At 40.9% G+C, this 22,455-nt stretch overlaps 2 protein-coding genes and 1 non-coding gene across 4 annotated transcripts in view; 2 read left to right on the plus strand and 1 right to left on the minus strand.

Annotated features, from left to right (window-relative positions):
- Positions 1-156: 156 nt before the first annotated feature.
- Positions 157-6,521, minus strand: LOC129531487 (ankyrin repeat domain-containing protein SOWAHC-like). Its single transcript, XM_063695465.1, is given in 4 exon segments — positions 157-3,229; positions 3,232-3,785; positions 6,186-6,235; positions 6,420-6,521. Coding segments are annotated over 4 exon segments (1,272 nt in total). The 3' UTR covers positions 157-2,663.
- Positions 6,522-8,048: 1,527 nt separating this feature from the next.
- Positions 8,049-22,455, plus strand: part of LOC129531862 (putative ankyrin repeat domain-containing protein 20A2) — a 41,270-nt gene continuing 26,863 nt past the window's right edge. Inside the window, exons 1-6 of one of the 2 annotated variants that reach the window (XM_055378988.2) lie at positions 8,049-8,336; positions 11,672-11,786; positions 11,949-12,122; positions 16,009-16,115; positions 17,155-17,292; positions 19,897-19,952. In XM_055378988.2, coding sequence (XP_055234963.2) covers positions 8,134-8,336; positions 11,672-11,786; positions 11,949-12,122; positions 16,009-16,115; positions 17,155-17,292; positions 19,897-19,952 — 793 coding nt within the window. In that variant the 5' untranslated portion in view covers positions 8,049-8,133. The remainder of the gene's footprint in view (positions 8,337-11,671; positions 11,787-11,948; positions 12,123-16,008; positions 16,116-17,154; positions 17,293-19,896; positions 19,953-22,455) is intronic. The other variant, XM_055378989.2, reaches the window with a different exon arrangement.
- Positions 18,687-18,793, plus strand: LOC115933065 (U6 spliceosomal RNA). The gene has a single exon (XR_004069096.2). It is a non-coding gene; the product is annotated as a U6 spliceosomal RNA (small nuclear RNA).

Below are 22,455 nucleotides of genomic sequence, written 5' to 3' on the forward strand. Positions count from 1 at the left end.
ATTTGTGCATGGGTTCACTCATCCTGTGGTCCGTGAACTCCCTTGTCCTGCAAGCTGTAGGTACTTTCAGCAAATATGAGACTCAAAAGACTAAGGAAGGGCTTGTTTAAATTAGTTCCCCTCACAGTTGATTCTAATCTTGCAATGAACAGATTTAATACACTAGTGAGTTAAATTTTAAAGTAATTATAAAGCCATTTACTCTATCATGAATGAAATGTAAGAACCACACTTAAAACAAGTCTTTCATCTTAATGAATGGTATCTTTCATTTATATACAAAGGAATTCACTTGCCAGCAGCATTTAAGTATAGAAATAGTCTCGTCTTTAGTGCCTTTTATAAAGCAGTGCCATTTCTAACTAGGTGTATTTGTTACCCAGCTTTTCAGTAACTATAGGTATCTAATAGATTCAAGAAAAGATTGGAAAATTGAGAAGATTTAGCATTTTAAACATTTGAAAAATGTTGCTACAAAGCATAGATTATGAACGCATTAGTAAAATTCACACCTTATGTGAGAATCATTAAGTTGGTTTAATAATTATATCACAGAAGTATGGGCTCGCTAATATTTATGCTAAGTAAACCAGAAAGTTTCTGTAGGTAATTCAGCTCTAAGCACCATTTAGTAGGGTTATGCCAAGTAGAACCAATGGTTATATAATACCCAGAATAAAACCCTCAGCAAATTCAAACTTTTAGAATGGCAACACAAGTGAGAATTAGAATGAGAGGCAATATTTCATTTAAAAGTACCATAGGCTGCTAAGAGTGTTCTTTTCTTTTAAAAATTTGTGTGGCTGTTAATAATGTACCCTAACACTGGTTCTCCTTGACAGCGGTGTTAGAGATGGTTAGGTGGAACCTATATTACGGAAGTCAGTGTTGCCCATTTCTTTAGCTCAGTGATTAAAATTGAAATTGCTTTGACAAAACAATTGAACTGCTGCTTACAATACATGTAGAACAGCAACAGGATTCCTGTTGTATTCACATTATTCTCTGATTAGTATTTTTGCATTTCGACTCTGACCTAACCTTCAGTAGTTCCTTTATTTTTATTTTCAAACATTTTTGTGAGTATATAATAGGCATATATATTTATGGGGTGCATGAGATGTTTTGATACAGGCATGCAGTGTGAACTAATCACATCATGGAGAGTGGGGTATCCATCCCTTCAAGCACATATCCTTTGTGTTACAATCCAATTACATTCTTTTAGTTATTTTTAAATGAACAATTATTGACTAGAGTCCCCCTGTTGTGTTATCAAATAGTATGTCTTATTCATTCCTTCTGCCTATTTTTGTACCCGTTACCCATCCCCTGCCTTCCCCCCCCCCCCCCCCAGCTCCCTAGTACTTACTATGTCCATGAGTTCAATTGTTTTGATTTTTAGATCCCACAAACAAGTGAGAACATGCAATGTCTGCCTTTCCGTGCTTGGCTTATTTCCCTTAACATAATTATCTCCAGTTCCTTCCATGTTGTTGCAAATGACTGAATCTCATTCTTTTTTAGGGCCGAATAATACTCCACTGTGTGTATCTACCAGATTTTCTTTAATACATTAAGTTATTGATGGACACTTAGGTTGCTTCCAAATCTTAGCTATTGTTAACAGTGGTGCAACCAACATGGGAGTGCAGATAATTTCTTCGATATACTCATTTCCTATTTTTGGGGTATATACCCAACAGTGGGATTGCTAGATCATGTGATACCTCTATTTTCAGTGTTTAGAGGAAACTCCAAACTGTTCTCAACCATGGCTGTACCAGTAGTACCTTAAAATGCAAATGCAATTGGTAAAAGAACAAGGCAGCATGTAGTACTTGCACTTACAAATACTACCAGTAGTACTTGCACTTACAAATACTACCAGTTTCATAACAATTTGCATTTTGTTTTTGTCCTTGGAAGAGTAACCACTTAATAAAACAGATACATAAAAGTGCAATATTCCTTCCTTTGCATGGCATCCAGGAATGGTGAAAGCAAAGAAACAGTCATCCCTTCTCTTCCCCCCACTTCTGGTCTCCCGAAATAGGGACGCCAGGTCAGACAGGTGGAGGAGGGAAATGGGGCACAGGTATGATGAATCTCTTAAAAAGAAATCCGGCCGGGCGCGGTGGCTCACGCCTGTAATCCCAGCACTTTGGGAGGCCGAGATGGGCGGATCACGAGGTCAGGAATCGAGACCATCCTGGTGAACACGGTGAAACCCCGTCTCTACTAAAAATACCAAAAGAGCTCGGCGTGATGGCGGGCGCCTATAGTACCAGCTACTCGGAGGCTGGGGCATGAGAATGGCATGAACCCGAGGGGCAGAGCTTGCAGTGAGTGGAGATGGCGCCACTGCACTCCAGCCTGGGTGACAGAGCGAGACTCCATTCCCCCTCCCCCCCAGAAAAAAACACTTTGCCCAGAATGCTAGCCTGATGGGAACTCCACCCCATTCATTCCAACCTAGTAAGGATAATTTAGTTTGTCTTTTCTGGTCTCACTTCCTTACTGACATCTAGTGTTCTTTTTTTGTTATTAAATTTCAGAAGACAAACCTTAGCATTTTCTAAAAGAAATTATTTTTACCTAAATACATTGGGCTTTGGTCTTAATTTGAAGGAATAGAATAAGTAGCCTTTAAGAGAGCGTTCCTACTCCTCCTCTTCCAGTGGCTGCTCTGGGTCCCTGAAAGAGGGTGTGATGTGAACCACCTGGGTTGTGAAGTGGATTTTGTTGAGCCTGTGTTTTTTAAGTCCATTAGTCCTGCCCGAGGCTGTGCGCCCTGGAATCCTTGGCTTCGCGTCTGGACCACCTTCAGCCAAGTGGTGATGGTGAAGAGGGACCCCCATCTTCCAGGACGTGTGGGAGTTTGTAGGTGACGAGATGGAGGGGGCACCTTTTAAATCTTCCAGTACCCACCCTCGCTGCTGGCGGTGTTCTCCCCGTCGTCCTCGTCCAGGACTCCCACCAGGGTCTCGATCTCTGTGATGCTCTGACTCACATACTGGGAGGCCCTTTTCCCAATGTAGTCCCTGATGTCCACATTGGCGTCCTAGGTCCCCACTAGCAGCTTCACCATCTCCAAGGTACATGGCTGCCAAGTGCAGGGCGGTGTAGCCCTGCTCGTCCTGGCCTTGCTGTTCCCAGGCAGCGGAGGCTCCTTGGGGAAGTTGACCAGCATGGCCAGAAGCTCCAGCCTGCAGTGCTAGGCGCTGTGCAGGCAAGTGAGGAGGTGATGAAGCCCAGCGTGGCCAACAGGCCGGCTGGCACGGGGGCAACCCCCTAAGCTGTCCACTCCCCATCGGAGGCTGAGAGCAGTCAGCCGTGCTGCTGGGTCCAGCTCACCCAGCCCCGCAGCTCTCCTCCTCCGCGGACGGGAAAGCCAGCGCTGCGCCGCCAGAGTCACTCGCCTCTGCCGTGTCCTCCTCGGAGGAGCTCCCAGGCTGCTGCCTTTAGGACACAGGCTCCTCTTCAGGGGCGGGGCGCTGCCCCTTGCCAAGTCGCTCAAGTTCTGGCAGAACGGTCTCGGGGCGGTAGCCCCCCAGGAACTGCTCCTGTCCGCCTCCTGGCAGCCGTGGGGCGGGGGCTCCAGGTCCTCGCTGGCCGCAGGTCCCGCGTCTGGGGTAGGGGCGGGTGGAGCCGGCGACCTCTTCCTGCGTCCCCGCCGCTCAGAGCGGCCCGTGCAGAGGCTGAGATCCCCCTCGCCCAGCTCGGCCCTGCCTGTGGAGTGCCTCGGGTACCGCTGTTTCAGGGAGGGGATGGTGAATGCTGCGCTCCGCGTTCACGTGGACTCCGGACAAGCCCCAGGGGTGCGGCCTTAGGCGGAGGCCCGGCGAGAACCTCTTCCTGAGACGCAGGTACTCAGCGCCACCGGCGGGGTTGGTGCAGTGGCCACAGCGTCCACCCGGAGATACATTTAAACAGTTTTATTCTCCTGCCTTTTTTTTCATTCCAGAAACCATTACTACTATGCAACAAAGTAAAAATATCTAGTTTAAATAATAATTTGATACGGTCAGGTGGGGATGAGTGCACAAGTGTGTGTACACACACACGCAGGCTCTGAATGGGATATTTTGGTGGAGCAGAGGGATAAGGCTTTTATTTTGTTGGTGTGTTGAGTTAGAATCGCCCTTCTCACAAATAATTTAAATCAGGAGTTTTGTTAAAGCTAATTTGTACAACTAGGCAACATCTTTTCCCCATATATTTATACACATATACACATCTCTAATATTTGCATTTATTACTTCATCTAAAAGAGCTTGGAAAAAGGGTTCTAAGTCTTTGGCTAGTTAAGGTAAAAATCTATATTTTAAAGTAATAAAAACATTTGCTGTGGACAGAGACATGCAGACACTGTGGGTGAAGCTGATGGATGTTCCATTGCAGGAAACGACATGGGGTTTTCTAAGGGAAAGCCCAGCATGCTACAAGGAGAGGGGAGGTCCCGGGAGGGAATTGGAGTCAGCATTAGGATCTAAGTGTCATAGGGGAGTGTGCTCCCAAAAAAGAATATGGCTGTTTCTGTGTCCATCCTGAAGTGGTTACCATGAGTGTGTGTGCGTGTGTGTGCGTGTGTGTGTGTGTGTGTGTGTGTGAATTAAAAGAGGAGTTACGTGCTGGGGCATTTCTGGTATCTCAACTGGCATCTCAGCTGCTGGTGATGATGGCTATACCTTTTCCTCAGTATTCAATGGTGCGTACTTTGAGTTAACAATCCACCCATTGGCTGAGGCAGGTGGATCATCTGAGGTGAGGAGTTCGAGACCAGCCTGGCCAATATGTGAAACCCCGTCTCTACGAAAAATACAAAAATTAGCCAGGTATGGTTTCAGCACCTGTAATCCCAGCTACTGGGGAGGCCAAGACAGGAGAATTGCTTGAATCCGGGAGGCAGAGGTTGCAGTGAGCTGAGATGGGCCACTGCACTCCAGCTTGGGCAGCAGAGTGAGACTTGGTCTCAAAAAGAAAAAAAAAAGTTATTGTGACATGCTGTAAACATTCATAAATTCAGTGTCTCCCAGAAGTCTGAGATTCTTTTTTTTTTTTTTTTTTTTTGAGACAGAATTTCACTCTTGTTGCCCAGGCTGGAGTGCAATGGTGTGATCTCAGCTAACTGCAACCTCCGCTTCGTGGGTTCAAGCGATTCTCCTGCCTCAGCCCAAGTAGCTCCTGCCTCCCAAGTAGCTGGGATTACAGGCATGTGCCACCACGCCCAGCTAATTTTTTATTTTTAGTAGAGTTGGGGTTTCTCCACGTTGGTCAGGCTGGTCTCGAACTCCTGACCTCAGGTGATCCGCCTGCCTCAGCCTCTCGAAGTGCTGGGATTACAGCCATGAGCCACCATGCCCAGCCAGAAAGTTTTAAGGCTACGATTATTAGACCACCACACACACACAAAGTACTTAAAAAGTCTCGGGAATGCTGTCCCTCATTGGCCCGGTATGACAAAGATAAAAAGAAGTCGGTCGTGAAAATTTCTGAATGTGGTTTAGGACAAGCAACCCCAGTAAGATTCAGAGACAACCTAGAAAATTGAAAGAAAATTTTACTACCCACATCACCCTTCTATAAAAAATAATAGAAGATGTCAAATATGAAAATAAAACTGTCCTCTAGGCCCTCAATTTTCTGTGTTGTGGGGGAAGGCAGACACCTACTCAGCATTTCTATCCCATAAGAATGGATAACACTAAAACAACTGACAGCATCAAGTATTGGTTAGAAAGTGGAACTGATTCTCTCAAACATTTTCATTGTAGTTTAAGATGACACAACCACTTAGGAAAATGTCTCCCCATTTCATACAATGCCAAATATATACTTATTTTATAACCCAGAAAATCCACTCTTATGTACTTAAACTCCAGAAAAGTGAAAATATTATTACAGAAAAACATGTATATCTGATTTGTTCGTAGCAGGTTTATTCATGATAGCCTCAAATCAGAAACTGCTTTTGTGTCTATCAATAGTGGAATGGACTAAAAATAAAACAAGCAAGGGCCTCAAACCTGTGGTATAGTCATAAAATTGAGTATTACAAAATAAAATTAATGAATAATCATAGGAGCAAAATGATGTGTCACAAGCATGTTTAGTGAGTGAACATATAAATTGTATAATTTATAGTTTCACTTACATAGATGGTGAAAACAGACAAAACTAACCTTTTGTGGAAAGAATCAAAACCTTGGAAGCCTCTGTGTTCAAATAGTGACTGGAAATGGGCAGGAGAAAACATGTTTCTGCCAGATCTTATATATGCCTGATGTGCATTCACTTGATGTATTTTGCGTATACTGTTTTTGCAAATAAAACTGAGATAAAGGCAAAATAACTCAAGAGAAAATAGGTAGAAATAGGTAGAGTTGGGATAGAAGCCTTGGAAGCTCCCCCCGTACCTTGCCCACCTGGCACAGGCCGAGGAAGTCCTGGGACAATGCTGAGGGCCGTCCAGGGGAGCCCCGCCAGTCCATGCTGGCGCCCGAGCTGCCCGCCGCCATCTGAATATGTTGCAAAGACAGTGCTGGCCTGGCAACCGGTGACGCTCCACGCCCCACCCCGACCCCCACTTCTACCCAAGTAGCAGCAACGCTAGAGACAGATGCCTGGGCGGCAGCGGTTAAGTCTGGCACTTGGCCAGGCGGCCAAAGGACGGGAACTGGCTGTTCACCCCATCCCAGTTTCCACGGAGAACTCAACCACTATGGCCCCTGAGCGGACCTTCAGGCTTGGTGGGCTGTGCTCTGTTCCCGCAAACCTGACGCCATCCAGGGGAGCTCCGCCTTCCCGCGCCAGCGCCTCAGCTGCTGCAGAAAACTGCAAAACTGCAAGTTGCACACGGGCAGAGATGACGGAGCAACGCCCGACCCTCCGCGCCACTCACCCTACCTGCACACCTGCCACGCGGACCCTGGGGCCGGTGCCTGGGCGCCCAAGTCAGGCAGTCCGCACAGCAGCGGCACCAGGGTGAAAACCTGCTGCTCAGTACCATCCTGGTTACCACGAAGAGCCAGCCCCGGCAGCCCCTGCGTTCTTGGAGGAGGCCAAGTCAGAGCAACCCCTCAAGTGGGCGGGCGATGCACATGACCCTGAGGACATCAGGTACCAGGACCGCCAGCTCACGCCGGCATCGGAGCCGCAGCTTCAGTCTAGACGTGGTGCACCGGCAGCAAGTGACTGGACACTCCAGACCAGGCCCGCCCCCCAGTAGCGTGGATCCTGAGGCCAGACCCCCAGGCGGCAAAATCAGGCAACCGGCCCCGTCAGCAGCCGCTGTTTCATCCGTGTGGATACAGAGTGCCCAGCGCCAGGGCCCAGGATCCAGAAAGATGTCCAAGAGGAGCGGACCTTGAGGCCAGGTGGGCTGTGCGCTCTGCGGCCCTGAGGCCATCCAAGGTAAGCTCCGCCATCCTGCGCCAGTGCCAGATCTGCAGCTGCAAACCGCGCGTGTGGCACTGGCAGCAGTGAGGGTGGGTGGGGGAAGGAGCAGCCCCTGACTGCCTCCATGCCTCTCCAGCTACCTGACACTAGCCACACAGACTCCAGGGCCAGAGCCTCAGCGTTCAGCCAGACAATCCGCGAAGCCACTCAGGTGGCCGCGGAGTGCCCTTGCCGGCACCCTATCTCCCTTCCGAGGAGGAGCGGGGCGGGCTGCAAGGCCAGACAGGCCCTCCTTCTCAGGCCGGGCTGGCTGCGCGCCTGCGATCCTGGGGCCGCCCGGGCGATCCCAGGAGATCCGGCGAGCCCATCGGCGCCCGCCCAGAGCTGCAGCCCCACCTGCAGGCGCGCGCCGCCAGGGAGCGTCTTCCGGGAGCCCGGCAGCAACCGCCGTGCAGGCGCGCGCCCAACGGCTTCGCGAGGCTCACTCGGTCTGAGAGGTCGGAGGCTGCGAGTGTCGCTGCTGAAGGCTGTGGTGGACCGGGCTGGATCGCGGATTGTGGAGTAGATCATAGATTTGAAATAGCGGATTTGGGGTTGGATCGGGGCTTTGGGGTTGGATAGGGGATTTGGGGCTGGGTCGGCCGGGGTCGGAGAGGGGGGTGGTGAAAAGGTGACAGGGAGCTGCTCCCGCTCAGGAGCCGGTGGTTGGGGGTCTGAGAAGAACTCACCACTATGAAGTTATTCGGCTTCGGGAGCCGCAGGGGCCAGACGGCCCAAGGCTCCATAGACCACGTCTACACGGGTTCCGGATACCGAATCCGGGACTCCGAACTGCAGAAGATCCACAGGGCAGCTGTCAAAGGCGACGCCGCGGAGGTGGAGCGCTGCCTGGCGCGCAGGAGCGGAGACCTGGACGCCCTGGACAAGCAGCACAGGTAGCGGGGGGATCAGCCTGGGGTGGGAGGGGGTCTCAGCCCAGGGTGGGAGGGGGCCCCCAGGCCCGGCTTCCCGGCAGACCCTGGGACGGGGCCTTGCAGGGCGCCGGGCACCCTCGGAGCGGCGGAGCCAAACGGACTGTCAGCTGTTTTCCATCCCTCATAATTCCCTGGCTTGAGCAGTTGGAGAATTTGAGTGATTTAACTCACAAAGTTAAGCATATACAGCGTTGTTATTTTTAACGTACACGTTTAAAACATGGCTTATATACATTATAGGAGGTGCCTAATGAGAAAAGTCGTTCCCCTATCAAAAATACCGTGAGTTATTTCAGTGGGCGAAAAGTTCTCAAATAAGAGAGCTTACTTGAAAAATATTTACTATATTATATATATATATTTTTCCAGATGAAAAGTATGTTTTCATTTTATAGGGAATTCATTATATTCTTTTTTTTTTTTTTGAGTCGAGTCTCGCTTCTTTGCCCAGGCTGGTGTCCAATGGCACAATCTTGGCTCACTGCAACCTCTGCCTGCCGGGTTCAAGCAATTGTCCTACCTCAGCCCCCCCAAGTAGCTGGGATTGCAGGCAGGTGCCAGCATGCCTGGCTAATTTTTGTATATTTAGTTTCACCACGTTGGCCAGGCTGGTCTCGAACTCCTGACCTCAAGTCATCTGCCCGCCTCCGCCTCCCAAAGCGCTGGGATTACAGGTGTGAGCCACCGCGCCTGGCCTGTGTTGTTTATTATATATCATAAGATATATATATTACTGATATGTATGCATATATAACAGATGTAATATGTTATATATATCAGTTATATATACACATTAGATGAAAAGTACATCTTCATTTGACAGGGAATTTTCAAATCAAATCATCAAACACTCTAAAAGTGGGCAAAGTACCTTTTTCCAGATCTGCAAGTTACTTATATACATAGGAAAAAATCCTTCGCATTTCTGGTATAAGAATTTAAAAGAAGAATGAAACAGTTTTCTATCCACAATATTTGTGAGGATGTTTTATACTGCTGCTTACAGTTTAAGTTGCTGATTACTTTTCAAAGTACTCATTTGAAAATGGTAAGTACTACATTTAAAGAATGTGTATGCCCTTTACCCACCAATTCCATTATACTAAAATACCCTTAGGAAATAAAGATACATGCACTTTATTTTTCACAGTACTTACTTTAAAAAGAACCCATAGAGTGGATCCTATAAATAAATTTCAGTTGCATCCATAGGATGGAATAATATGTGACCACTGAAGGTGGCAATAGATACAGAAGTACGTTGATGTGCAAAGATTTATTTTGTTATAGCTAGCAAGGAAAAAAATTAGTTAAATTATACATACACAAACATACTATGGTCTTGTTTTAGCAAAAATATGTACAAAATATAAAATTTGTAATTTCTGAGCATTTGTATTTTAAGTAAAGTTTTTTTCCTTTTTCTTATCTGTGACTGCTGCAGTGAGTACAAAACTTCTAGTAAAAGTTTATTAATGGAATAATCCTTGGGAAGAGAGGAATATGAATCTTGTGCTGATGAAAATAATTTCTCTTTCTATTTTTTATCATTATTGTGTGTGTTGTTATCTTCTTTGAGCTTTTAGCCTCTTCAGAAGTAAAAAGGGAAGGTTTTTATATGTTTCTAGATTTTATTATCTATATATTTTATTATGTACCTATGTTTTTCTTATATACTCAATCCATTTATGCAAACAAAGATAGATTAATCATTTCATTTTAATTTATTCTTTAAAAATAAAATAACACATATAAATAATTACTATTGCAAAAATATTGCTTTATAGGAGTTTATTTAAAAATATTGAACTCCCCAACTGTATTTATCCATTCTTTCATTCCATTTATGGATCAAGCATAACCTGAGTACCTGCTATGTAGCAGACATATTCTACCATCTCTCAGGACCCGTCCATCCTTAAACACTTCATGTTTACCTGCCCCGCCTGCACAAGCTGAGAGATTTAAAATAGGAATATTGGGACTTAATCTCCTTGAAACTTTATCTCCCACCTTTCAAACAAAAGCATTTCTGAAGTTAGAAAATAGTAGAAGATAACCTTTAACTGCTCTTTCGAAAGTTTATCAGTCTTAAATACTAATATTAATCATTGGAAAGTCTTATTTGCATATATTCTCTAAGTATAAATATAGAATACAATGAGCCATATGTATTCATTTGAATCATGAGTTTCCTTTGGCTTCAAGTTGTTTGAAAATCAAAGAATTAATTTGTTTAGAAAATGCATTATTATTATTTCAGTGCTCTTTCCCCATAGTACCTTTAAGAACTAAAATGTATTTAAGTTTCAGTTACATGCCTAGAACTGCCCTAGAGCTGCTGAGTATACCATATTCTACTTAATGTAAGGTCTCATGGATTGCGTGATGCCCCGCTATTTTATATATCAATAAGATAATTTTTAAAATGCTACCAATTATACTTAATAACAAATCATGAATTATAAGTGGCATTCCAATGTCAGAGGTGTTAAAATGTGACCTACTTGTTAAGTCATCCTGCAAAGTAGGTATAATTGTATCATTCTACCTAATTAAAATGGTTTTGTTAAGTAGTAGTAATAGTAATAATTATAATATCTGGCTGGGTGCAGTGGCTCACACCTGTAATCCCAGAACTTTGGGAGGCTGAGGTGAGAGGATTGCTTGATGCCAGGAGTTTGAGACCAGCCTGGGCAACAAAGTGAGATTCTTACTCTACAAAAGTTTTTAAATAAATAGCTGGGCATGCTGGTGCTCATCTGTAGTCCCAGCTACTCAGGAGGCTGGGGATGGAGGATCATTTGACCTAGGAGTTCCAGGTATAGTTACACCATTGCACTCCAGCCTGGGCAAAAGAGTGAGACTTTGTCTCAAAAAACAAAAATCTTACAATTATCGAGTTGTCGTAGGAACTGTTCTACATACTTTACATAGCTTCTCATTTAAGCATCACGATGGTGTTCTATGAGATAGCTACTATTGTCATCTTTATTAATGAGGAAGTTGAGGCACAGAAAGGCTAAGCAATAGTTGGTAAGTGTAAAGGCTTAAAGTAGGACTGAAGCCCTAGTTGAACCGAATCCAAAGACTGAGCTCTTTCTACTCAAATAGGCTGCTGTTTTCATTAAGGCAGTGAGCAATAAGAGCTAGTAAGTGTTGTACTTTCTTCAAAAAAATTATTTGTTTTGAAGGCAGAGGAAAAACATGCTATTCAATTTTTACAATTACATGAATGATTGTATGTTTTGAGATATTGTACTACAGTTTCTTAAAAAATCCCCTTACTCTCATAGAACTGCTCTACACTTGGCCTGTGCCAGTGGCCGTGTGCAAGTGGTCACTCTCCTGGTTAGCAGAAAATGCCAGATTGATATCTGTGACAAAGAAAACAGAACACCTTTGATACAGGTATATTAGAGCCAACTCTTTCAGCATGACATGGATTTGATTTACATATATAGAATTAAAATAAATTGATCTCATTTACATGTAACTAGTTGGTGAAACCTGTGGAATGTGTATTTTGAATTCTTGGAATTTACAATCTGTTTCTTGGTCTAACACGGACAGGCTGTCCATTGCCAGGAAGAGGCTTGTGCCGTTATTCTGCTGGAACATGGTGCCCATCCAAACCTTAAGGATATCTACGGCAACACTGCTCTCCATTATGCTGTGTATAGTGAGAGCACCTCACTGGCAGAAAAACTGCTTTCCCATGGTGCACATATTGAAGCACTGGACAAGGTATAGGTCAATCAACTTTCTTTCCAAAATATTTGTTTTAACATTGACATAGGTAAGGGTCAATTTTTTATATTTGGAAGCTCAACCATTCCCTGAATGCAAATACCAATTAAGTTATTTTGAAATAACTTAATTGTCTAAGATTTTATTTTAAATATTGATACTTTTAAAGAAGCATTAAAGGGCACAGCTTTATAAAATGCACTTTGGAAAATATTTGTGAATTTGTTAAAGGTAAAACCTTTTCATCTTTTTTTCTACACAGGGTTATTCTTTTTTTTTTTTTTTCTTAATTAGTGTAAAACAACACAGGAAAGAAAATATTCCCTGGAAATAGGCTTTATCTTAAAACTCAAACAAAACTAAAGCAACTTACAATAAAGGGACATGTTGCTGCTGCTGCTAATTTTCTGGAAAACTGATGTATCATCTCTCAGTGGCAAGGCTTAAGAGGGAAAAATGGGAGGGGAGAAAGAGAGCAATCAGAAATATGCAGGTCACTTGGATATCAGATAATGAGGGAAAATGCCAGGAAGAGGTTTTTTCTTGTTTTTAAGTTTGTTTTATGTGTTGAGACAAGGTGTGCTGTATAGCTTTGGGTCTAATAATTTTTGGTTTGAAAAAGAATGAGTTGCAACTTGCCTAGAGATGAATTTTAGGAGGACTCTGAGGAATCCAGATTGGCAGTGAATATGTGGTGACGAAGTGAGAAACACTTCAGCAGCAGGTGGAACAAATTATTAACTGACTTATTGCTCATCCTGGCAGAAACAGCCACTTAGATAAGAACCTAAAGCCTCCTCTCAAATCTAGAATGTCTTAGTGGGAAGGTGGGAGATGATAAGGAGCTTGTAAATAGCAAAATCAAGTGGGATTTTGAGTTTACTTGTCCCTGTTCTACCCATAACCAGGAAACTTAACTGGAGTTTTAATAAATGACACTATCTCTTACTCTTTTCTCTTTTTGGCCACATCTCCAACTGATAAAGGAATTAGCCATGTGGGTGAGAGGTGAGACTGAAGTGATTGTCTGCTGCACTCATTTTCAGAATTGTGCATTACAGTGACCTGAGGACATTTTGTTAAAAATCTACAATTGTAGGCCTTCCCCTGAAGATTTTGATGTAATAGACCTAATAAGGCCTGAACGTGTTTAAAAATGTTTTCTTGAAGCTGGGCACAGTGGTGTATTCCTGTAGTCCCAGCTTGAGCCTAAGAGTTTGAATCCAGCTTGAGCAACATAGTGAGACTCTTGTCTCTAACAACAATAATAGCCAAAAAAAAAACCCACAAAAAAACAAAAAACCTTCAAGGTTGGGATACACTCTTGATTAAAAACCCCAGAATAGATAAGTGCAATATATAAATTTCTGTATCTCAAAAATGTAAGAAATTTCTAGAAGAGTTGGCATTTGATAGTTGCCACTTCCTTCAAAGTTCTCCTTTTCAATAATATTAGCCTGACTTATCTGTCTTTCTCTACATCTGTGACTGGGAAGTGAAAGGAAATATCATTGGCAATATCTCTCAGCTTACAGAATAACATGTTTTGCTTCCCACCATGAATCATTCACTACCGTTCAGAGAGTCTTCAGAAATTTGCTTGTGAGTAATCTTTCAATAGGTAGAGGCTGACCCTTTCATGATTTCATGTCCCTTTGTCACCACGCAGGTGATTATGTGTCAACAAATGTTCATTACAAGTTGGGCTTTCTCAATTAGAATAGTAGCAAATCCTAAACTATTTTTTTTAGTTGAAGTTTTATTATGAACTACCTCAGTATGTTTGTTAAGTTTATAGAACTTTAGCATACCCAAAATGTCAGTTTTAAACACTGAAATCCATGAAGTTAATAAGAATATAGATAGGAATTCTTTTAATAATTTAGTTTTAGCAGTCTTGTGAACCAATTATCTATTTGGTTAACAATCTGGGAAAATTATATACAAACATTTTAAATGAATACATGTTGGAAACATTCTTGAAGCAGGTATTGTGAGTCTTTTTAGCAATTTTTATTATATATGAGAGCCTGATTTTTTGGTAGAACATATGATACCAGAGAAAGAAAATATTTTACATGCAAATACTTGGATTATACACAACCATTTAGTAACACATTAATAGCGAATATAAAAAAACAAGGGCTATATTCTAATGTGGTACACAGATTTGTTTGTTTGCCTCTGTAAGTTGAATCAACATGTAAAATTTAGAAGACTCGTGAAGAAATGTGGACTTCAGGCGTATCCTAAAAAATCAAATCTGGTGTCCCCTGAGTTTCTATCATTCTTTGGTCTGCTGTGCAGAAGTTGCCCCTTTATAGAAGGCATGTATTCTCCAGTTTGCTACTGTGCCCACCTTAGTACTTCCCTTACTCAGGCAACCTTCCTTTGTCTTTGTAAGTATCTGAGTTTACAACTCCTATGTTATAGTATATTTTGATAAAAATTTCAAGGTTTTTAAGTCAGCATGTATTTGTTTATAATATATAGTCTGTAGAGTATATAAATCCCTCAGTTATGGAGTTGAATTTGAGAGTTTAGAAGTTTTTAACTCTTTTCTTTATATATACCACAAATAATTCTCTGCCCATAAGAATGCCTAGAAGCCTTTTTAGGTTATTCCTGGTTATAGTTGGATAATTTATGAATATTGCAGACAGTACATCTTTCTCCTCAGTGCTCTTCCTTAAAGACGCAAGTGACTTATTGGCTTGTATTATGCCAGAAATAATCCATATGGATCAGTATGAGAACTTTTATTGATAAGCCATTATGTTTTTATTTCTGATTTATATTTTGTCTAAAATAAAAAATAATTTTAAGTAGCCATTTAAGTGGAAGCCAGTAAAAATGGATTTAAAAAGTAGAGCTGCACTAGGGTCCCGGGATTACCACTATAATTGAGAATAGTATTTCTTACTGAGTTTTGGTTTTTAAAATATTTGTTCTTAGGTTTTTTAAATCTATCTCTCTTACACAGAATATACTGAGCTTTCTAACAGTAAAGATAAAAATCTCTTCTCTTGTATTAGGGGAAAAACCCATGGACTATTTAATAATAAGGAAAACAAATGCATTTGAAGCCAATCTCTCTTAATTCAAAGCTCATTTCCATGGTGACCCATTTGGAGCAGGAGTGCCTGACATTGGCATCTGGGATCCTGACACCATTGATAGAAGTGAATCAAGCAAGTTTGTACCACCCAGAGGAAACTGCCACCTGTATTGGGAAGCTCTGGCAACTGTATCTCTGAAACTCTTAATTCCTCAAATGTTAATGTTTGCCACAAATAGTATTGTGAAAGGGGGATTAGGTAAAATTAAAGAGATTTCTTGATTATTGGACATAAAATACAGTTTTGTAATACTTCTCAAATGCAGATGGTCATGGAGTCTTTCTCTTGGGGTATAATACTTCTGGTAAAGCAAATATTCTTTGGAATATAGTTTAAGAAACACTGCTTTAGAGATAGTAATTTAGATCATTAATTAATGTAAAAAACTTAAAATATTTGCTACTGTGTCTTAGGGTTTTAGGCCCTTGCCTCAAGAAGCTCTTGGTTTCAGTGGGAAACAGTGAAATGACTACAATGTACCATGCTAAGTGCTGTGATCAAAGCAAGGATTCTTGGGACTAGTAAATGTTTAAAGTGAGTTTTGGCAATGACCACAGTTAATCCGGGAAGACAGAGGAGGGTTGTTTGCAAGGCAAAGCGCAGCACATCCGAAAGCACAGAGGAGTGAGAATGAAGGGACTGCTTTTCATTTACTTCCTTTGTATATTGTATGTTGAAGTTCAAAGCATCCTAGAGAAGATTTTCAGTTCAGTTGAGAAATATGTAATTTTGTGAATTATTAATTTTTTTCTGCTGTTTTATAGGACAATAATACCCCACTTTTATTCGCTATAATTTGCAAGAAAGAGAAAATGGTGGAATTTTTATTGAAAAAGAAAGCAAGTACACATGCCGTTGATAGGCTGAGACGGTACAGTAGTTCTTTTTTTAAAAATAAAACCTGAGTATTCTAGAGTGGTCACTCAAGTCAGAAATATTAATAAGAAGATTAACATAATTATTGGCATATAATGAAAAATATCACCATGAATAATCAGGTAGACCAGCAAATATTTGGACTGGGTAACATAAAGAATAGTATATAGTAGGATTCATCTTCTCTTATAATATACAGTGTTTGGTATTTATAATCAGATATTTTTGGTACTGTAATCTTTTATTAGCTAAAGGGTTTTGTATTAGTTTTATTAATTTTTTTTTTGAGATGGAGTCTTGCTCTGTTGCCAGGCTGGAGTGCAGTGGTGTGATCTCAGCTCACTGCATTCTCCACCTCCCAGATTCAAGCGATTCTCCTGCCTCGGCCTCCCAAGTAGCTGGGACTACAGGTGCACGCCACCATGCCCAGCTAATTTTTGTATTTTTAGTAGAGATGGGATTTCACTATGTTGGCCAGGATGGTCTCGATCTCTTGACCTCGTGATCTGCTCTCCTTGGCTTCCCAAAGTGCTGGGATTACAGGCATGAGACACTGCACCTGACAAGTTTTATTCATTTTTAAAGTGTGGACTTTTAGTTTATGACTACTAGCGTTGTCATTATTATTATTGTTGTTGTTGTTTTCAGCCTGCAGATAACTCTTATCTGACCCCTAGCTGATTTGACTAGGAAAGCAACGGGGAAATCGTCATCTAAATCTTTGCCTACTTTAGATAAGTGACCTCAGCACAGTTTCTTGGCCATCAAAGGACTATAAGTTAGCAACTTGTATTATGTCTTACCCCAGTGGGACAAGAGGCTTCCCTGTTGTCCCTTTCTTTTAGCCTTGGTGACAATTTACAAAGATGAACACTTGAGCACCCTAGATGCTTATAGACCCAAGCTAGTACATGCAAATGGTTATTACATCTATACTGACAGGCGGATATTAAATTGGTAAAGTGTATCAAACTAGCTTTTTAAAAAAGTCTTTATTAAAGTTCTTGAGTGGAGTTATTTCTTTGTAATTTTAGGTCAGCTCTCATGCTTGCTGTATACTATGACTCACCAGGTATTGTCAGTATCCTTCTTAAGCAAAATATTGATGTCTTCGCTCAAGACATGTGTGGACGAGATGCAGAAGATTACGCTATTTCTCGTCATTTGACAAAGTAAGTGTTTATGTTAAAAGGCCAGTTAATGCTAAATTGAAGTTTAAAATAATTGCAACTACTCCATCTTGTACATTAGGTGAGAGTTCATAGTTTGGTTCAGATAGTTTGAAATAGCAAAGAATTAGTCTACCTTTTAGCCAGAAATCAAGCAGAAGTCTAGATTAGTTAGAAGTAGAGTGCGAGATTTTTTCTGGATTTCTGAGACCTTTATCCCTAGGGATCTCAATGTTACTCATTTTATTCTAAGTATAATCCCCATGCATGGGATAAAAAGAGCCATGTCTTTGATTTCTTTTCCTTTCCTTTCCTTTCCTTTTTTTTTTTTTTTTTTTTTTTTTTGTGGAGACAAGGTCTCACTCTGTTGCCCTGGCTGGTCTTGAACTTTTGAGGTCAAGTAATCCCCCTGCCTCGGCCTCTGAAAGTGCTAGCCACCATGCCTGGCCTGACTTTTCTAATTAGTTATTGAGTCTTGTAATGTCCAGTTTAACAGAAAATCTTGTATTGTCCCCTGGGGCTCTCTCCTGTGTCTTCCTTCTTTGAATTTTCCAAGAAGCTAAGGGGTTTCCTAAGTCCAAGGAAGGCAATCTTTCTTTACAAGTCAGAAGAAGGGGAAAAAAGGCCATTCTAATCATTCTGTTGTTTCCATGGACTCACTTGCTGTATTATTGCCATTATAACTGGTCCTGCAATCTGATAATCATTGACCTTTGCCACCAGGATGCCTTCACTGATTCAGACCCCTCAGTTTTCATGGTGATTCATATATAGAGGTCAAAGCTATGGTGTTTATTAGTTTATGTACTTGTGCTCAGTCATTGTTCCCAGCACCCTGCTCTGGCAGCTAGGCCTCCTCGCTTTATCCACACAAATATTGAGCAAGTTGATGCTCACCCTACACTAAAAACCTTATTTGGAGCCCACGTCTTAGCTAGACTTTGCCTAGGCCTTCATGGTATGTTATCCTTTGAGAGCCATGTTTGTCTTTCCTTTAGCCAATATTAGTTGGGATTGTTCTCAATAGTCAGGGATGTTCAAATAATGTTGCAGGAAGAGATCAGAGTTCCCTGTCTCTTTTGCTGTCAGATCTGTACCTTGAGGCTTTTTTATATCCTGTGCAGCAGCTTTGGTTAGATAGCGGAATGTTCCATGTTACCTTTCCACTGAGTAGTGGGAACCAGCTTGCAGTTGGCCCCTCAAGTAATGTGTTTCTATAATCATGAAAATCTCCTGGGCTACTTGCAGCTCTTCCTCAAGTTTTCAATATATTTTAAAATTCTACCTCACAGGAAGCCATTCAATAAAATTCTCTGAATCTGAAGTAAGTGAGTACGATTTAATAGAGCTAAGCCTCATCCATGACTCATGAGTATCCATGTATCAAACAGGGCTGTGTACTTATTTCAACAGCACATAATTTAAAATTGGATCAATACAGAGCAGATAAGCATGGCTACTGCCTAGGGATGACACACAAATTCAGAAAACATTCCATATTTTGCACAGTCCCAGGAAGGCCATTTGACTATTTGTTGAGTAGCTCCAAGGAAGCAGTGTGAGCAAAAGCAGAACAGGTGACACACAATATTGAAACTGTGATTATCGCTATGAAACTATTGATGTATGGTGATCTCTGAAATGGGAACAGAGCTGAGTAATAAGGGGATGTTACATGTTGTTAGTACATGTCTTGGAAATGAGAAAATGTCAACTTGCATTTCCTTCATGGAACTGAAAAACAATCAAAGCAGGGTTTTGTCTTGTCTGTTAGTTGGAGAGGACCATGGAGATCCAGCAGCCAAGCACAGATCTGCTGGCTCAGAGTTTGAGGAGGTAGAGAAGGAGTGGTAGTTGTCCAAGCCAGGTTTTGACACCTATTAGTTTTCTGCCCTTGGTGTGATTGATGAGCTCAGTGATGAGCTCACTAAATTTATATATATAGAAATGTAGTAATAAGTTATGCATTAGGTAAAATGCCCTGAATTACAAGCCACAATGAATACAAGTAATAATCAAAATTAGCACTTAATAACATTTTCTGAAAACTGCAACATTTGAATATTAGAACTTATAGAAAAACACACACCGAGCATTATTTGGGATTCCAAAATGGTTTCAGCAATAAAGTTCAAGAATAAATTATTCCATTGGTTTACTATTTCTCTGAACATTTAAACATGTAATCTCATTACATCTTCCAAACAACCTAGTGAAGTAAGGTAGCAGAATCCTTATTTTTTAGAAGAAACCATGGAGCCTAAGAGAAGCAACTTGTCTGAAGACAAAATACCTACAGAGCGAGGTATTTTGGTTACAGAGCGAGGACTTACTCTGAGTGCAGGACACTTTGCATGATATCCAGCTAACTAGAGTTCATTTACTGAGCTGTGCTTCCTCCATTTATGAGTACTTCACTTTCTTTTCTTCTTTAATTATAAGCTTAATAAGCTTGTAAGGTTTACAAATTTGAAGTGTATGGGACATTAAAATTCTGATATTAGGTCTGATATTGCCTGAAAGTGTTTTGGAATTTAATATGTTTGGTAAATATTTTTTATTTCAGTATAAAAATAGCAATTTTATTTATTACTTTTGTATACGTAGAATTCAACAACAAATTTTGGAACATAAAAAGAAGATACTTAAAAAGGAGAAATCAGGTAAGACTTCTGATTGTGAATTTCTTACTTCTCTTGGTGGTCCTACTCTTGATAAGAAAATACAAAGTAAGATGTAAGATTAAGGTAGTTTCAGTCAAAAAAGACCAGTTTAAAAATATGTGTAAATTGAATGTGTATATATGTATACACATATGTAAATTAATCTTTAAAATTTAACTTCTTTAGTTTGAAATTCAGATTTATTTAAGAAGGTAGTTGTAGCTAATTTATAATCTCAAACATTATTGTCTGAAAACATTCATTTATTTAATTATGATCCCTAAAATCCTATATAATATTTTTGCATAAATAAGAAAAAAGATTTTTAAGTTAGTATGTTGTATGTTTCCTCTATAGTCACATTATAACAAATTGGACTTGTTTGTTATACAAATGGATCTTCGATTTCATTTTTATAATAAATTGTTTATATTTAGTAAACAAATAACTACAGTTGACCCATGAATAATGTGGGGGTGAGGGACTCTGATCCCTGTGCAGTTGAAAATCTGAGTATAACTTTTGATTCCTTCACCTTAGCTACTAATAGCCCATAATTGACTGGAAGCCTTCCTGATAACATAAACAGTTGATGAACACCTATTTTGTTTGTGCTGCATTATTATATACTGTGTTCATACAATAAAATAAGCTAGAGAAATGAAGCTGTTAGAAAGGAAATCATTTCATCAGGAAAAACATATTGACTTTTCATAAAGCATAAGTAGTCCTGACAAAGGTCTTCATGATCTTCAGGTTGATTAGGCTGAGGAGGAAGAGGAGAGGTGGATCTTGCTGTCTCTCTGTTGCAGAGGCAGAAGAAAATCTGCATATAAGTGAATCCCTGCAGTTGAAACCCTTGCTGTTCAAGGGTGAACTGTATTACATATTGATTTGTGTCACTAAGAAAGTAAGTATCTTTAGAACCAGGAACTCAGCAATCCCTTTCTGGTACCATAAATAAATGGCAATAAGAACTGTAGAACTGAACCAGTGTGCACCCATACAAATAGGAGATTATGTTTTGAAGACAGCTACTGAGCACAGAAGATGGAAAAGCAATTCCTTTGTGAGCAGCACAAGTTATATTACATATTCGTACACAAGCAAAATGATTTTATCTGTCATAGTTTACATACATACACATACACACATGCACATGTGCACACACATGTGCACACAGACACAAAGTTAAAAGTCCTGCTGATTCTTAATGACCAAATCCAACTGTTCACAGAGAGCAGTGGATAATGCATCCTACTGTTTGGATGCAATTCTTTTGACTTTTTGACTTGTTTTGTGATGAACTGCCTTTAATGGGTTTAAATCATGTTTTTAGTTTTATGAGAAATGAAGAAAAAGATTAGAAGCAAGTAAACAGGAACTCTATGGTCAGTAGTAGACTATAACAGTATATTCAATAGTCATATGTTTTTCTCCAGTTATACAATTTACTTGAATGATGCACAATTAATTATTATTATCATAGGAGATGGGGTCTCTCTATGTTGCCTAGGCTAGAATACAGTGTCTATTCATTGGTGCAATCATAGCTCACGGTAGCCTTGAACTCCTGGGCTCAAGCAGTCCTCCTACCTCATCCTCCTGAGTAGCTGGGACTACAGTTTTGTGTGGTTACATCTGGCCTGATACACAATTATTTATTTGTTTATTTATTTTTAATACAGGGTCTCCCTCTGTTGTCAGTACTGGTGTGCAGTGGTGCCATCTTGGCTCACTGCAACTTCTGCTTGCTGGCCTTAAATGATCCTTTCACCTTAGCCTCCCAAGTAGCTGGGACTATAGGCATGCACTACCACACTTGGCTAATTTTCTTTTTAAGGGTTTTTGTTTGTTTGTTTGTTTAATAGATGAGGTCTCACTATATTGCCGAGGCCGGTCTGGAACTTCTGGGCTCAAGTGATCCTCCTGCCTCAACCTCCCAAAATGCTCGGATTTACAAGTGTGAGCCACTGCACCTGGCCTTCAAAATTATTATAAAAAGGAATGAATCCCAGTTGAGTTGCAGAAAATTGACCACTTTTTCATTTTTGTTTCTAGAAACATTCATATTGTAGAACATATTGTCAATCACCCAGATTCTCCATTTTTTATTCGGATAAAAGAGGATTGCTGCTTATTTCACATTATTTTCTGACATTATTTTTTCATTTATTCCTTCTATGGCTTTATTCAATTGGATAGATATAGAAATACAAGAATCTCCAAGTCAAATATCAAGGCAAAAAAAGAAAAGAAAAACAGATTAGGTAAAGTTATTCTGTGAAAATAACCATCTGATTACAGTTACACGTATCATATCAACTTAATACAAATCTTACACAATGAATTTGTGTCAGGGTTTCCCAAGACCACCCCAGGTTTGGTGGTTCATTAGAAGGACTCACAGGACTCAGCAAATAGTCATACTCAGATCTTTAATTGATAACAAGGAAGGGGACAAGCAAAATTAGTAGAGGAAAAAGGTGCATGTGGTCAATTC

The sequence above is a fragment of the Gorilla gorilla genome, chromosome 12, assembly GCF_029281585.2.
Source record: "Gorilla gorilla gorilla isolate KB3781 chromosome 12, NHGRI_mGorGor1-v2.1_pri, whole genome shotgun sequence".
Classification (NCBI taxonomy): domain Eukaryota; kingdom Metazoa; phylum Chordata; class Mammalia; order Primates; family Hominidae; genus Gorilla; species Gorilla gorilla.